The following is a 17664-nucleotide window of genomic DNA, read 5'->3' as shown; positions in this document are numbered from 1 at the left end:
TCTACCTTTGTCTCGGTTCTTCAGTGGGCAATTACATCTTTCGAGGGACTTATACCCCTTGTAGCATTGAAATACGACTAGCTACTCAAGATGCTGCAGATAAATCACAGGGGTTTTGTCTCAATCCTTACACACATACCAGGCCCATATTATCCCAGACGGCAGCAGGACATTCAATACTACGAGGCCTAACTCATCACCACATACTCTCCCAGGGCAAACGTACAAAAGCTTCCACAACATACCCTGCAAACGTCTATCAAAAGATAACCATGCAATTACATAACAATTAAAGGCAGATTAAAGAGTGAACCTCCACGAAATGTTTACCAGACAACCGTTGAAAGCAGCAATTTAAAAAGATATGACAGTCTACCAATTCTTAGTGCGGTACAAGAGACCAGTGACCCATATGTCCAGGCGCATCCAGGCTTCATGAAAAATGGTTGCTTTGCCCCGTGAACATGCAGCCTGTCAATTTTGGGTTTGCCTGTACTCTTGTGCACAAACAAAGGAGAGTTTGTGCTACAGGTTATTCTGGGTGCCAAGAAGTGATCACAGGCTAAAAGAGATTGCAATTGCGGGGCCCTCCTCCTGTCTTACAGGGCAATCACCACTGGGTCAGCCGAAGCAGGGTGGCCTTCAGCAGGATCACCAACTTCTCTGTGCAGTATCCTATTGGCCAGGCATGTATAGTTCAAATCACTGCCCAGGGGCCCAGCAATCCAGGCACAGCCAGCGCCACTCGGGGGAGCTGGCTATCTCCGCCCACTTAAACTGTCTGATCCGCACAGCTGCCCAAGACGACAGGGCTCTTCAGTGGCATTGGGCTTGCACTGCAACCGAGGTTCCTGTGCCACGACTCTCTTGATAAGTTTAGGGGTGCTCCCTTGACTTATAATCTAGATATTTTGGTGTCGACCTGCAGGATGTGATCGCTGGAGGAAGGCCAAGTCGGAAACTGCTTTGCCACATGTCCTCACTCAATGATAATTTGCTCCATCTTTTACCTGGTCATTCCTCTTAAAGTTTAAGTGCCACCCACTCATCCCAGTATCAGTGAGCCTCCAGATGCCTTTCTTTCTGGGCAGTGTATTAAGTTTCTGCAAAGCTACAGAGTCTTGTTTCTTGGCTCCAAACCAGGAAGCTGCTTGTGATTAAATACACACACCAGCGCCTTGGATTGATCAACCATATTTTGAAGCTCTTCTGTTTGAGTGAACCTCAATTTTTTTTTTTTTTAATGTGACAATATGGTGATGACTGCACATCAGTGTCTTAAGTCGTACATAGGAGCAGCCGCTGGTTTATGTTCAGAGTTGCGTGTCTACTGTGATAAAATTCAAATGAATTAATAGCAGAATTATTTTTGATCTATGTACAGGTCAGAATAGGGTTTTTTGTCTAAATAGCCAACAAGTTTGCGCTGCCTCGCAGTGCACCAAAGAACTGAGAATAAGGTAACGAATCTCCCTTACCTTCCTTATTTGGAGTTCTGATCAGTAAAATAACAAATATTTTAAAGAAGGAAAAAAAATCACTTGGTTTTAGTCAGTGCAATGTACTTTAAACCATTTTTTTCTTGAAGTTGAAAGATTTTTTTATCTTGTATATATTAATGGTTGGTTCATTGGAAAAGTTTGTCTGTTGCCAAATATCTCATCTGTTAATTATGAAAGGTTACAACAAAGGCAGTAGATCTGACCAGTATAGCATTTGCTAAAGACCTTAGGCTTGTCTTACAAACAGTTCACGGAGAAACGGTAGGTCAGATACCATAGGTTTGATCTGTTTAATATGAAAAATTCCAAAACAGGCAGTTAACCCAACTTAATGGTGACAATCCTATGTTAAAGTTATCAGGCCTTAAAGTGTGGATTCATTCTTAACTATACAAAAGTCTTTAGAATGGTATTTTGTTACTCTAAGTCTATCAGGTTGTTGTAAAAGGAAGGGATTGTGGTGTTGGATACTTCCATTGACCTACCCATTTGGTGGTTTTGGGGGTGGGGGGGCTGGGGGGGATTTAAAGAGTTGCTACGCTAATCCTTGCTAGACCATCTTAGGAGGACCTGGCAGGTGTAGTTGTCTTTTGAATCTACTAGAGAAGCCAATTGATAATCTAGGACCCAGATGCAGTGTGACCGGGCTCAAACACGTAAATAATATATAAACAATTGTTAACAATGTTACCCTGTAATTTCAACAAATATAAATTGTTAGACCTGGCAGCGTTTTAGAGTGTCTCCCCAGTCTTTTTGCCTTCTGACCTCCTGTTTTTATGGTTTACTGGACTCTGTTTTTACAGGTTTATTGTCTCTGCGCACTTTACACTGATGATCAGTGCTAAAGTGCAAGGGCTCCCTAAATAAATTGTACTGTTGATTGGCTTATCCATGATTGGCACATTTGATTTACTGGTAAGTCCCTAGTAAAGTGCACCAGAGGTGCTTAGGGCCTGTAAATCAAAGGCTACTATTGGGCCTGCTTCACTGATTGTGCCAACCACATGAGTAGCTCTGTGAACATGTCTCAGACCTGCCACTGCAGAGTGTGCAGTTTTGAACTGCCAATTCAACATGTCAAGTGTACCCACTTTCCAGGCCTAAACCTTCCCTTTTACTACATGTAAGGCACCCCCTAGGTAGCCCCATGGGCAGGGTGCAGTGTATTTAAAAGGTAGGACATATACTGATGTGTTTTACGTGTCCTAACAGTGAAATACTGCCATATTCGTTTTTCACGGTTGCAAGGCCTATGTCTCTCATAGATTAACATGGAGTCTGCCTTTAAATAACTTTAAAGCGTAGATTCCCTTTGAGAGCAGATAGAAATATGGAGTTTAGGGTCTCTGAACTCACAATTTAAAAATACATCTTTTAGTGAAGTTGGTTTTTGGATTGGGCGTTTGAAAATGCCACTTTTAGAAAGTAGGCATTTTCTTGCTTAAACCATTCTGTGACTCTGCCTGTTTGTGGATTCCCCATCTGGGTCAGTTTGACAGTTGGGCTGTTTACACCTCTCCAATGGACAGTGACACAAAGGGAGCTGGGGCATAGCCGGCATATCCCGATGAGCCATCTGAGCTAGAGTGGAGGGAGGAGAGGTCACTTAAAGCAGAAAGGACTGTGCGTGCCCTCACACAATGCAGTCTCTAACCCACTGGTGTGCGTCTGGGACCTAGCCTGGTCATGGAAGGATCTTGCAAACACTTGAGACTTTGCTTTGAAGTTTGCCAACTTCAAAGGCAGAAAGGGGTATATATATTGGACCTAAGACTTTTAGAATCTTTCTGGAATCAAGAGGAACCTCTACCAATGGGAAGAGCTGAAGGAGGAGTACTGTCCCTTTGCTGTGTTGCTTTGCTGGATTGGCCTGCAGTTGCTAGTTCTGCCTTAAAAAAGAGCAGAATACACTTAGTGCATACTCCTCAGACTGCCATCCATTACGGAGAGTAAGGTGTGACAGGGTTACATCTGCCTTCGTGTACATACTGATGGTCTTCCTGGGCTGGACGAGAGAGCGAGGGTCATTCATGCTATACACTTGAAAAGGCTGTGTCCTGTCCTCACAGAATGTGCTTGTTTACCCCCTACTGATGTTTGGAGCCACAGTAGGAGAGAAGGGGACATTCTAGGAACTGGTCAGGTCTGTCTGGAACCTTCTCCCAACTTCTAGAAGCTGGGCACCTACAGTATAAATAAAGGGGCTCTTGCCCCATGATTTTAGAGCACTTTTGGACTGCCAAAGGACTCATATGGACTGCTCTTCTGTGGTTGCCCTGCTATTTGCTGGGTGGTTCAAAGCCCTGGTTTGGTTGTCTGACTGTTGCCAGCTGCTCCATGACTTTGGAACCCCTAAATACCGCTGGACTGGCAGAAGGAACTGCCATTGAGGATACCAGAGTGGCTGTGCTGACCTGGTTGGTATCTACTGGCTTGTTAGAAGGTATGCTACCCTGCTGAACAGTAACCTCCTTGTGCTGGCCTGCTGATTGCATCTTACTCTGTGTTCCTTGCACCAAGCAGTCACTGTATAGGAACGCCTTTGGTATTATGATATTATGACATTCTTGCTTTGAAATTATTAAAATTGTATATAATTTTCAAAGAATTTCCTTCTAAGAGAAGTTCCAGAACCTTAAAAAGAGTGGCAGTGGAAGTCTAGGGAAACACTTTCTCTTTGGGGACCATTTGCAGCTGATACTGTGTATACCCTGGTCCCTGGGTTATCTCCCCGTTTTATAGATTAGCAGTGCTGTTGTTGGTCTCTGGAATCTATCTTTACAATATAAGACTTATATTTTTATATAATTACATGTGGAGTCGCTCTTTGTGGTGTATTTATTGTCACTTGTGTGAGTTTGTTGCACAAACGCTTTACACATGACCTCTGGAGATCAGCCTGACTACTCTGTGCCAAGTTACCAGGGAGAGCGCAGATTATTTTTGGTTTGCAGCTTACTCGCCCTGATTAGAGTGGTGGCTTCTGCCTGGCTAAGGTGCAAATCCAGGGCAGTGAGTTAGTCACTTTAGCTATTTGCTCTATTGCCTTACTAGTTACTGTATTTTGTCCAATTACATGAACACAACAAGATATTTTTCCTTTCATTTCTTTCCTTTTTTTGTTTTAGCGCCTTAAACCTTCCTTGATAGACCTTCTAGGCTGCTCACTTTTCTTCTGTTTTATTTAATTTTCAAATGTTTTAGGTTTTTTTGTAGTAATATTGAAGTTAGGTAAGTGCCTAGATGGAAGAATTAGTCAGTGTGTGGATGTATGCGTGCAAGGATGAGTAACCGAGTGCTTGCATGATGACTTATTGAATGTGGGGGGCTGAGTATTAGTGCCCTGAATCCACTGATGGTGTTTGAGTCTGCCGTTGGTGGATCAACATGTGGCCCCATGCTGAAAGCACTCGAGTGCTCTCCTATGGAGAAGTAGTGCAATGGGCCGATCACCCCAGCAGGAGAGCTCAGATTAGCAGAGGCCCATGAGGGGTTAGCGTGTCACTATTGACGTACGTAGGGGCCCGTAGATGATCCTGCAGTGGCCTAGCAGTTTGTGACCGAAAACTAAACACAGATTATGGAGTAATTGAGCCACTCCCAGCCCTCTCCTCACACCCCACCCCCATGCAGAGACCAGAACACATGCTGCTGATATTGAAATGGCAGGATGTCTGCTAATTACCGGCTCTTGGGACAGGCTGTCGGAGCAAGCGATCCTGATGGGCACTGTATACAGTAACATCAGTGATAACTGCCCTCCCTAGATTAATCAGTAAGGCAATAATATTTCAGACTGTTTTGGGAAGCCTCGATATGACATTGTGCGTACTAACTCGCCTACAATAACAGCGTCTGCCCTGGGTACAGTGTGTATAGTCATCAGCAGTATCCCTACAGAGGTGTCGGAGCACGCCGAGATGGTGCCATGCTGTTAATAAATAAGAGTGGGTGGTTGCTCAGCAATGTCTGAGTGGGCTCCCAAGGGAAACTACGCTGTCCCTTTTGCCACAAAGGTCCAAACTTCCAAGAAAGTGGATGAAGTACACAAGGAGAGTTCTAAGGCCTGATCTTGGTGTCTTTGGAACAGATTTGCTCCCTCACTTCAGAATGTTTGAGACTCATAATAAATTGACCACTGAGAGTATCAGATAGTGCACGATTGACTACTTCGCCTAATTTTTCACTCTGCCCACATGGGCACTTGGAGGCCTGGACGAGTGATCACAGTTCCTCTCTCCTCCTGGGGGACTGCGTTTCTGACTTTGGGTCAGAAGAGAAAGACATGATGGTGAAGCCAAAGACCTCAAAAACGAGGTCTGATATGAGCCATGAGATGGCGGCTCCAATCACAAGGTGGGGACTCTCCTCTCCAAGCGCTAGAGGCAAAAGTAGATAACCATTCTTCCAAAATCTATGAAATACCTCAGTCTACATTTGACAAAACAGGTTTTTTTTAGGCCAAACTTTACATAGTTGCTATAAACCTATATCTCCCGTAGCAAGGACGAGAAGAGCCTAAATGAAAATGTGCTAAATAATGAGCCCTCCCAGGCAGAAGCCATACCAGCCTTGGCCACGCTAGATCAGCCCATAGTGGAACAGGGTCACCAAAATTCAATTAAAGGCCCATGCGAAGACGTTGAAATTAGATCATGATGCAATAATATTCATGTCATATGACTGTCTGAGGGTGTGTCTCCAAAGCTTTTCTTGTAGAAGGGGCTGATTGCTGAGCTGTTTGGAGGTCGCAATACACAACTCAGTGGAGAGTCCCATAAAGGACATTGCCTTTGAGGGCCCACCACATGTTATGGTGGCCCTTCTACTGAACTATAGGGACAGAGACCGAATTTTACAGTAAGCCTGGAAGCATGGCTTTTGGACAATAGAAGAAAACAAACTGCACATCTTTCCAGATTCTACAACTGGGACTAAAAGACAGAGAAAATTCTTTTGTCTGTCATGTGGAAACTTTACAAATCCTAGTACTTGCGTGGCAGGTCCTTTTAAAGGTAGAGGAAGCTGGGCGTAGAGCATACGTTTGATTCCATTCAACCCCCGGTAAGCTGTGTTGGTACAGTCCAAGTCGAATCTGATTAATATTGTTTATGTTCTAGAGCTGGATAGCTAGGATTGGGCGGGGAGACGGTGAGAGAGGGGACAGGGGGAAAGAGAGAGCAAAAGAAAGAAAAGGTGTAGTAATTTTGTGAGTAGACTGTTAGCCAGCAGTTGGTCACATGCCTTGTATCAGATTGCAGAGCGAGGCAATCTAGGGGCACTAACAGGTTTGGGACTGCATTTGTAGCAATGGTTTTCTGGTAACATACAAGTGTATAACCTGAAACTTCAGGGTCCTAGGGATTTTTATCAAAACATAGCAAGTAGTTTTTAAAGAGGCAACACATTTACATTGCTTCTGCAAGAGACACACTTAATGGGGTCTGAACTAACTAAATTACGAAAAAAGTGTCATTGGCAGCTGTATGGAACAACATGCTCTGCCTACTTTAAAGGTAATCTAATCTGAATTGCACTAGAGGTCCCACATATGATACACAATTCCTTAATAGATTCAGAGGGTCATTATGATTTTAGAAGGTACTTTGGATGGCTGATCCTGCTTGCCTGTGTTGCACCTAACAATCACTGTGTGACATTTCTGCAAGGGTTAGACCCTATTTGTTCTGCATTGACACAACTTTGAGGGGGCGGGGATTTCAATATAGTACAATGACTGTGAAAAAGATAGATCCCATTCACCACTGTGGCGATCCCAGACAGTGCCAATTACCACTAAGGTTGCTTCATGGCTACAAAAGTGGCAGTTTCTGAGAGTTTGAAGGGAATTTCATCCATATGATGGTGTTCGCTTTTTATTTTCTGGTGTACAGTGTCCACACTTGTCCTAATGTATTCCTAGAAAATAGGTATACAACACTGTTGAGTTGGTTGAAAACGTAGAGTATTTAAGACTGGTAGTGTCAGACCACGTCCATTTTTAACTCCTTGAAGTGGACCAATCTTCATTCCTGGGTGACTAATTGGTGATTACTGATGAAAGCACTGCATGACTTATCCTTCCTCACACAAGTAGGGGAACATGTATAAATGATTACATTTAAGAAAATAGTGGCTTTATACAACTGCACAGGATCAAACGGTTGGTGATCCATAACACAACATTCAGACTTCATATAGGGTCAAAAAGATGTTGCAGGAGAGGCTTTGAGTCTTCTAAACTGAAATTCTCGACTACAAAAGATTGGCTGTGATATCCCACTCTCCTTCTGAGTTTGGAGATCTACAGAAGCAGTATGATGAGCAGATGTCCAGAATGCTCCACATATATTAATGAAATATGTGGCAAAGCAGCATGATGAGGGAGATGGAGCAGGGCAGCTTTTGGCCTGGTTTCATTGATCAGAAGCTCAGGATCATCATTTGTGCAGTTTGTGACCATACTGACGCACTGCGGCACACCCAGTCAGAAATTACCAAGACACTTGCCTGCTATTATATGAGCCTATATAAGGCTCCCTCTGATAGATATGTGATGCGTCATTTAGACAAACTCCCCTTATGTTGGAGCCCCCCCCCCCCATTACTTTTGAAGAAATTATGAAGATTGAAGAGTTACCATCTGGTAGGGTCTCGGGATCAGAGGGTCTGCCCACAGAGTATATGCTAAACAGATTTTGCCTCAATCGGTGAGATAGGCAGTAATGGTGGTATTACATAAACAGACAAAATCTCACTGATATGGGATCATTTGAACTGTTGTCCCTCATTAACACAGGTGTGAAAATTCTGGGTAAATTTTGGCCACTAGAATACAGTACCCAATCTGATACATTTGGATCAATTACATTTTTTCCAGAGTAGAACACCTCTCTTATGGTGGCGTTTCACATGATGGATCAGGCACTAAAGGGTACCAACACTCCAGTATTATTCTTAACTGGTAGAAAGAGTTCAACACCATTTTGTGGCTGTACTTATTTGCAGTGCTTACAAGATGCAGTTTGGAAAAAGAATAGTAAGATGAATAAGATTATGCACACAGCCTTTGGTTAAGGTACGCATGGGCCACATGACCTCACAACAGTGGGCAGTCAGGAGTGGTACTAGAAAGGGTGTCCATTGCCACCCCTGCTGTTCGCTCTTGTGGTGAGCCCTTGACCTGCTTTCTCTAAGCTGATGGGAATGCAAATATCTGCCTGCAGAGTCTTTACAGCCCTGTAAATATCTGCCTGCAGAGTCTTTACAGCCCTGTAAATATCTGCCTGCAGAGTTTGTATAGCACTGCAAGTCGCAGCTCTCCAACCTCCCAGATCATAATCCTCTTGAAGCTAAATTACTTAAGGGTAGATTGGGGAAGGAAGAGGTATCCTAAATGTACCACATTTGTGATAAATGTCCCTGACCGCTTCCAATCCCTGAGGCAAAGATGGGAGGGGTGAGTGGAACAACTGACTGATACTGACTGGACTATGGCATACCTTGACCCTTGAGAATATTTTCAAAACTGAGGCACATACAGCTTAACTATCTCCATACCACCTTCTTCACCCTGTTCTGACTTTGGTGTGCTCGCAAATAGCCAACTCCAAAGTGCCTCCAATGTGCCTGCCTTAGGGCCGACTTTTACCATATTGACTGGTAGTGCTCCTCCCCACGACTTGCTTCCTACAGGCAACACATCATGACTACTCTCAATCAAATACTGGGAATCTCAACTGCTCTCACACCCACGCAGGCACTTAGGCGTAATAAATGAGGTGGGGAATAGCTTGGTGGGCTGGGGGCGCTAGAGCTTTGATTGGACTGGCAACTGTTGTGGCTTAATGGGACGTGGCACAGAGGTGGAGCTCGGACTCCTCCTCCTTGAATGGTGCAGGGTATTGGACTTGTGCTCACAAATGGAGATAAATGGACGGGGGCTGTCCGAAGAAATACTCCCAGATTTTGGGCAAAGGAAAGCACAGCTACGGCCTTGTCTCTTACTTCTCTCAAAGCTGATTTATAGGCTTTCAGCAGCAGTACGAGGTTGAAAGGGTGGAAGTTTTGTCCTACATGCTGGTTGTGTTGTTCATTATTAAAACATCAATTAAACTGTTTTTTGGGGTGTTGCACTGCCCCATAGAACAGACACTGTGTCCATTTATGCAAATGATACACTATCGTTTTTACACCATCCTGTCTGTAGCCTCTTGGTGGTGCTGCTGGCAAACTTAGGCCTAATGTCTGGGCCAAGAGTTTAGTTGGAATAAGCCCTGCCTTTGAGCTTTGAGACCCAGGGTACGACCTGAGTGGCAGATAGCGTGTAATGTTCTGGTGGTATGGTAGGAACTCATATTTAGAAATTTAGAAGTCTACATATGCAGAGGCACACCATGCCTAATCCCCTGCAATATTGGCCGGGTCCTGAAGACTGCTTGGTATTCGCTCCATTTTTGGTGTACTCTTCCGTTATCTCGTGTGGGATGTCACAATAGGAAAAATGTTGCTCCCATGCTTCCTCTACTGCTTCGCATGTTTGCCAGTAATGCTGCCCATACAACTTTTTAAAGAGATTAATACTTTACTTGGGGTTCAGATCTATGAGCCTACTATCTTGCAGCTCTACTTCAGTGACCAGTGTGCTGGTTGCCTTCCGGTTGGACACCAAACGTAACATGCTTAGCAAGGCACTAGACCCGGTTTCATTCCGAGGCAGTTGTGGGCATCAAATCTCTTCCAGATGGATGTCGTTCCCCCCAGGCTGTGCAAGTGGCAAGACTGTTACTGGCTATGATTGATACTGCTGGGGGCCCATCGAACTGTATGCTCTAGATTCCCCTTATGGCTCTCTCTGGAATTTCTCCACTAACTAGGTACCATAATCATCAGGCAGGACTGAGGCTGGACTACTGGTGGTGGGGTATTTATTCTGAAATAGAGTATTGCATTCATAGGACACCCTTGCAGATGTCGGAGCTAAGCACAGGTGACTTTTTTTAAAAAAAAAATACATATTACACCTTAAAAGCGGGAGTAAAGAGCACATGGGGAGAAGGAGATGTTGAATCTCCCACAAGTGACACCCTACAGGTAATGCTGATACATAGAACGGGGATAAGAGCTATATCTCGATTGTCGACTACATTAATTAACAAGAGAATGGAAGAGATTACAACCTCTTTCCGGCTCCACTTGATATTGAAATTAAAAAATGTTATGTTTCTCAGAGCAAAATGTAAAAAAAAAAAAATATATATATATATATATATATATATATACTTTTTTAAACACACAGACTCATCACTGATTAAACAAACCACTGTGTGAATGGGAAGGTTTTTTCCAAGTTATTGATGTAGAGAGAGTACAAATATTAATACTGTTCTTCCTAATTACCTGCTTCAGAATCACTCAAGTAGCAATGATGATATTAAAGTTTTTATGTTTTCCTTTAACATAATTACATATATTTGAATAGTTTTCAAAGCAGATTTTTCTATCCCACGCTACTTGTGGTTGTCTTGGTTCCCTAAAATGATGAATGTAGAATATAGGTACCCTGTTTAGCTTGCAGGTAAGAAATGAGCCCTTCTTTCATACCAACATTTTTGATATCTGTGGAAATAAAAAAGCAGCTTAAATGTCCTCGCATTTGTAACAACTGATTAAGGCAATTTCTTAAATTAAGAGCATTTGGGATCACATTGATGTTAGTAGGTCTAATCTTTCCCAAACGGGCAGTTGTATTTTGTGCCTTCTTATATATCTATATATCTATGTGTAATTCCTTCTGAAGTTTCCTCTTTATTTTTAACCTATTGATGATCATCATCAAATACATTTCCTTCTTGGATGCCTGTAAAAATAACATTTTTTATAATAGTTTTAACTGGTCTCAAGATTTGCATCAGCGCAGATGTAGCCAAAGTTATGGCGTAGCCTGAAATCTCCAAATTTACCAAAGGTGAATTAGTATGGACAATTCTGGATAGGATATAGGGAGACCGCGTGTGGCATCAAGTAGTACATGGAGACTTGAAACACTGCCACCAAGGAGGCATCAACTTGGGCCACCTACGTGCAGAATAACAGGCCACCACCTCTTTATTGGCTGCAAAAAATCATTCATATTTTAAGGTCTCTGCTAAAGTAGGGTTTTGTACACCGGGATTTGCTACTGACTACCCCACTACAGACATAAAAAATGCATTGTTCCTCAGAACAAGAAATAATTTTTCAGCACAAGGCTAGAGTGCATCTAATATGTTTTTTGGGAGTGTACGCATAAGCAGACATCAGAATGAGAAATTATTTTGTTGTAACCCTGGCAGGAAAAGGTCCAAAAGGGTGGAGAAAAGAGAGTGAAAAACTGTTCATCTGCAGTAGTTGTTTACAGGTATGATGAAAAACGTTCTATGCCAGGTCGGAAAGGGGAAGAGGAGGTCTGTGACCACCAGTAGATGCGCTAAGAGTTTCCCTGGATGCAAGTACATTATAACCTTCTATAAGTTATGCTCAAAGCTTTGTTTCCATAAGCACTTAAATTCCCTAAATACTGTTCTGGGCAAAGCACTGATGTCTTCAATTGGCTCATTCTGGTACCAAAATTTCATTGCACAGTGTACCAGAGTTTTATATCTTTGGTGTGTGGCTGACCTCAACAATGTTCCATAGATCATGTTCTGGTCTCCTGATGGGCTGCACAATATTTGAGCATTGTTACCCTCAAGTGGTCAGTACCTTTAAGATCTGTGCTATTCTTATCATATGAGCGACTACCCCTCATGGTTGCTCGGTCCACTTAGCACCATCCTGGATTTTACTCCAACACACATTCTTCAGTGGTTTCTTTTGAATACAGTGGATCGCAAATCACAGACCTCCCATGATACAGGGAATGTGGAATTCCTATAGCTCGATGTCAAGGACATATTGTTTGGGGTCAAGGACAAGAAGATTTCATGTTTATTTTGTCCTTGGCACAAGTAGGCCAAACCACTTGCAGCACAAAGCCTTTGGCTGGCAGTTTACAGTACCACATTAAGGAGCAGGGAAGGAAATTGCCCGCAGTTGAAGTAATATTTGTATCCATATGCTAATACTGTTCACGGTTGTAACTATGGTTCATTAATGTAAAGTCTTATTAAGGTGAGCACTCTAAATATATGCTGTAAGCTCGGACTGCAGTACTGACAGGGTTTTCAGTAAAAAAAAAAAAAAAAAGTGTGCACACGTTTGCAAAGTTTAATATGAGGCTACATGTAATGTTCCTAGAGTGCTCTCTGATTAGGTGCAGAGATTTGCAGAAGCTTGAGAGCAGGATTGATAATTCTTTGCTTTCAAAATAAAATGTTCTCAAAAAGAGCAACTAGCAAAAAAAAAAGTTTTGCTAAATTACTGTGAAATTGTAGGTACCATTTATTTGAAGCGTCTTTCAGTGAAAAGTTTTGATGTATGCTAGTCTTTCCAAAAATATATTCATAATGGAAAATCATTAAAACCAGTTTGAACAAGATTATGAGAAGCATGAAAATAAACAAGCACTGCCAAAGCAAATAGGTCGGACATTGGTGGTTACTCTTTTAGTTGTGTCAGTGCGGGTCTTATTTTGACCTTGCTTTTGTAAAACTTTATGGTTGTGGGAGCTGCAGAGCCCTCACCATTGTAACAAACTTTGGCAAAAGGCAAAAATATTTTTGGTCTCAAAAAACACACATTGCCTCAGTAGTTTCTGGCACCAAGCAAAACTACTTTGTGTTCCATATGCTCCTTGTGAAAGAGCACATTGCTATCGCTCTCAGTGAAACCAGCCGATACATGGATAGAGTGAAAGAATGCATTTTCATAAAAACAAACGGTCTTGGTTAACGCCGGACCTAATGAGGGGCCCAATTGTTACAGAAAGTCACAAAAGTGCACCCATGCTGTGTCTTTGCATTAGTGCAGATTTACATATTTCATGATATCATGTGAATTTACAGAAGTAGAGCAGGAAATTGTACTCCTAAAAAATATTTGTGAACTGCATTTTAGCCTCAGCAAATAAGCACGTGCAGATTTGCTCCTGCTAAAATATGTTGAGTGTTTAGAATTTTACTTTCTCTTCAGTCACTTTTACCCAACCCTGGAAGAATTTACTTCTGCCCTTGTCGCGAGTACATTTCCAACCTTTCACATTATGGAAAAGGATTAGGGAAGAGCTTGTGAAAACCCATAAAACATGCAAGCTAGTAGGTTTGCACAGACGCAAAAGGGCATTCCAACCCTGGAACTTTTTCTTACTGCTGCCTCCAGTCCCAGTATGTAGATCTGCAGAAAGGTGGCAAAATAAGAATATTGCTAGTATTCAAGCCCTACTATAGTATTAGCCCTGGCATAATCAGATAGGCTATTGTCAGAGCTCTTATATAATGAGATTGCTGCCATAGTATGTCGCCACTGTACATGGCACCAAAGGGAGAAGAAGATTTTGTTTTTTCAGGACAAATAGATTTATGAAGGCACATGTCCTGTGGAGAAATAGATATTTTATTAAATTCCACTGCCCACATGTCTTTGAGTGGAATGACCTTAAGCACATGTGCCATTTATAAAGATTCTTCCCTAGCAGAAGGTGCTGTTGGCTGTTTTTGCCGCCCATGACTTTGTCCACCTCTGGCTGAAGTAGTACATTTCACCTTTTAGCTCACGACTTTACTCTGGCACTTCTAAGTCTTGGTGCTTGCGACTTGGTCCTTCTTCCATACCATGGCTTTGATCTCTACATCCTTGCAAAGTCTATAACTGAGTGTTCCGTGTCCGGTTCACATGAGTGATGCCTCATGAATGAGATTGCACATCATGATGCTTGACACCTTAAGAATAACCCAAACATTCAGACAGCTCAAATGCCCACTCTTTGCCATCGAAGCCTTTGGGCCTTCCTTTTAACATTGACTCACGAACAGTTAATCTTGTTTCTGTTTTACCTGTGAAAGAAATGGTTTTGCTCCTTTGTTTTTGTCAAAACAGAGTAACATTTTGCATCGTTATATTACACAAGTATGACATTTATTCATAACATCTCTTGGCTGTGCTCTAGCTGGTTAAACGGGAATTAATTTATAATTTGACTGCCTTTGCCAGGAGAAAAGCGTTTTCAAAGATTTTAGAAAATAATTCCAAAGCGTACTTAATAATGTTTGCAGCTTTTACCCTTGTAGTCCCCCGAAAGCTTGTTTTCTTGTGTGTAGAAGTGATATCCGCTGTGTACTGGGATAGTGCTTAACATTTTTGCAGGATTAATTTACTGAAAGAGAGTGCAGACGTGAAACCTGGCTAGGGAACAGAGCAGTAAATAGTGGAGAGAGTAGGACATGAATTAGGATCATGTATGAAAGTGTTTGAGATGTTAAGAGGGTCACTGAGCATTTACCAGTTTAGCAGCTCACATCATAGCAAAATCATTCCAAGGTCTTTTTTGTTGCTCAGATCTTTACAGAATGAAAATGAGTCAAATAAGTATTGCATGTACAACACAGCATTGGCCAAACTTTCCTCCAGTTCTCCAGCCAGTAAAATAGTATCCTGCATCAAACCATGCTTGGATACCGTGGACATACGTCTTTCCTATACGCAGTTGCACAGTTGATGTCATGTTCAACGCCTATTTGACGGATGTAATTTTTCTTCAGGTAGAATGAAGCTGCAGGAACTGATTCTGATCGATCTGAAATATATAAACACTTTGCCATTCAAGTGAGGGTTGGGGCGTGGAGCTATAAAAGGCAATTGAAGGAGTAGTAGAATTGAAGTAGATAACCGCTGGCATGACTGCCACTAGCTCGGTCCATGGCCAACGATAAAATGATATCTTCTATTCTGTTCACATGTGGTAATATTTGTATCTTTTTTTACTGCTTTCTCACAGGATTCCTTTTGGGCCTCATCTGATTCCTGCGCACCTGTGTGAAGATTTAGAAGTAGCCAAATCTTGTGAATGTGGGAAATCCTGCCTACAATGCTACATCCAGACGACGGTTACTATGAATCTCCACCATGTATCTCATACGGTGGTCCTTGTGGACAACATGGGAGGCACAGAAGCACCCATTCTCTGCCACTTTTGCTCGCTTACCTGTTATTCACAGTTTCTGGACAAATACCTACAGAGTAACAGCTGACCGACATGATTTGCAGTAATACAACATATATAAGGAGTTCATCCAGTGGTTGCAAACATTTGAAATCTATAGAATTAAGGCTCTACTTTAAAGGGTAGTGTGCTCCCAATTGAAAACCAAAGGGATGACTTTGGGGAAAATTACAAATATTTGTTACATTGTGGTGATGAGGTTGAATTGCTGATTTTACACTTATTTTAGAAATGTACTTCATAGGTCAATGATTTGTTTTATTGTCCATTTTTTGGGAGGTTCTTAGTTGCTGTCTGTTATGAAATTGACATTTCTGCTGACCTGCTTTCCGTAACCCACTATTTATTCTGTTGGGCTGCATTTGCTGTCTAGAAAAGCAACGTCCCTTTGCCTCTGCTACTCCTTTTTTTTTTTTCTTCATCTGAGGTTTTGCCTACCAGTAACGTGACCATTCACGTTTGCTACATACTGGTACTTCAGCTGTTGATGTAAAGTTTTTTTTATCCTTCTTGAGTAACTTCAATATTCCATCTCTGTTTGCTGCAGTTGGAAATACAATGTAGCTAAGCAGGTCGTAAGATATACAAAATATTTATTATGAATATGATGAAGATAATAGGGTCCTGAGGATTGAGGTTTTCACCACTTGTATAAAGGTGAAAGGTACTATTGTTGGTATAGCCCGATTCTAAGAGTGTAATATCAAATTCATAAGTGCAGAGAGCACCTTCGGCATTATTTCTTATTTAATTATTCATAACACACATACAATATTGACATACCTAGTACTTCTCATGTACACGTTGCACTTAAACAACATTTTGTTCCTGAATTATATAAGCCACAGGTTACTGAGAAATAAATGTTAATGCTGAACCGGGGTACATAAATTCTTAACAAAAATGCGTCCACCTAAGACTTGGTTGCTTTCAGATTGTGCTGAAATATTAAGATTTGTTTAAAAATAAAATTGTATTTTTACATTTTAATAAATATTGCATCAAATATTTGTACATATGATATAGTTTTTCATATCTGATTCTCATGGCTTCATTTTAGTTTTCATCATTGAAGACTGTTCGCTCTGTTTGAAAAGCATTCTGCACAACAAAGTCCAGCTTGTGTGTGTTCTACTACTGTGATCGACTGGAGGTTGAGGGGGTGAATTTAGGATCAGCTAAATATACCTTTGCCACAGTAGACGTGTTAACTCTTACCGTTCTCGGTGCTTAAATCAAAAAACGCTTTAATAGGAAGCTCCAATGTTGTAAAACTTTGCCTGTTGATTCTGGAGCAGTTCTTTCATAAGAGATGTATAAAATAGAACGTAAGTGTGGGTCTTGGCAAGAGACACCTATTTTAGCAGACAGCCGGTAAAATGCATGTCCGATTCCCAAGTTGCCAACATGCTATACCATGAGTATCACACGTCTATTTTAATAAGTCTTACTAGAGCCTAATATGTGGAGCCGATTGCATTGCATAAAACACAGCTTTGAGCCCAAGGGTATACTTCTTAAAGGGGTGCGTATTTCAAATGGCTACTTCCATAAGCCCCCAGTCCCATAGTCTTGTGTGGGTATACCACTCAATTTTTTTGCATATACCATAAAGTAGAATCACACTGCTTTAGTGGATTATGGTTTTCCCAAGAATAAGTGCCAATCTTTCCACATGGTATGAGGAATCCTGTAATTATGGTGCTGTAATTGTGAGGAACTTTCAGCTCTGACCTCTTTGCTCAGAAACTTGACATGCAGCAGCAAGCAGCATTACCACTGAGCTTCAGTGTTCACCGCTATTTGTTTTATTTATCAAATGTAGAAATAACCCCAAGTATTCACTGCATTCCAAAGTTCTGGTAGACCTGGCATAAGTACTCTCAGTTATTTGCCTTGGACGTGGAGTATTAGAGCCAATCTGCTTAGAAGCCACTTTTCACCCCTGAGTATTTAAGGCATTAGGAAATAACCCTGCCTTTTTAATTTCCACATGGAATGAGAGTAGGGGGGGACACTCAA

The 17664-nt window shown here is 41.8% G+C and overlaps 1 protein-coding gene across 1 annotated transcript in view; it reads left to right on the top strand.

Annotated features, from left to right (window-relative positions):
• LRR1 (leucine rich repeat protein 1) overlaps positions 1-16650 on the top strand; it is a 38764-nt gene extending 22114 nt beyond the window's left edge. The window contains exon 4 of the mRNA XM_069208705.1: positions 15418-16650. Within this exon, the coding sequence (XP_069064806.1) occupies positions 15418-15670 (253 nt within the window). The 3' untranslated portion in view covers positions 15671-16650. The remainder of the gene's footprint in view (positions 1-15417) is intronic.
• The last annotated feature ends 1014 nt before the right edge of the window (positions 16651-17664 follow it).

The sequence above is a fragment of the Pleurodeles waltl genome, chromosome 9 (assembly GCF_031143425.1).
Source record: "Pleurodeles waltl isolate 20211129_DDA chromosome 9, aPleWal1.hap1.20221129, whole genome shotgun sequence".
NCBI lineage: Eukaryota > Metazoa > Chordata > Amphibia > Caudata > Salamandridae > Pleurodeles > Pleurodeles waltl.
This window is presented reverse-complemented; position numbering and strand designations above follow the sequence as displayed.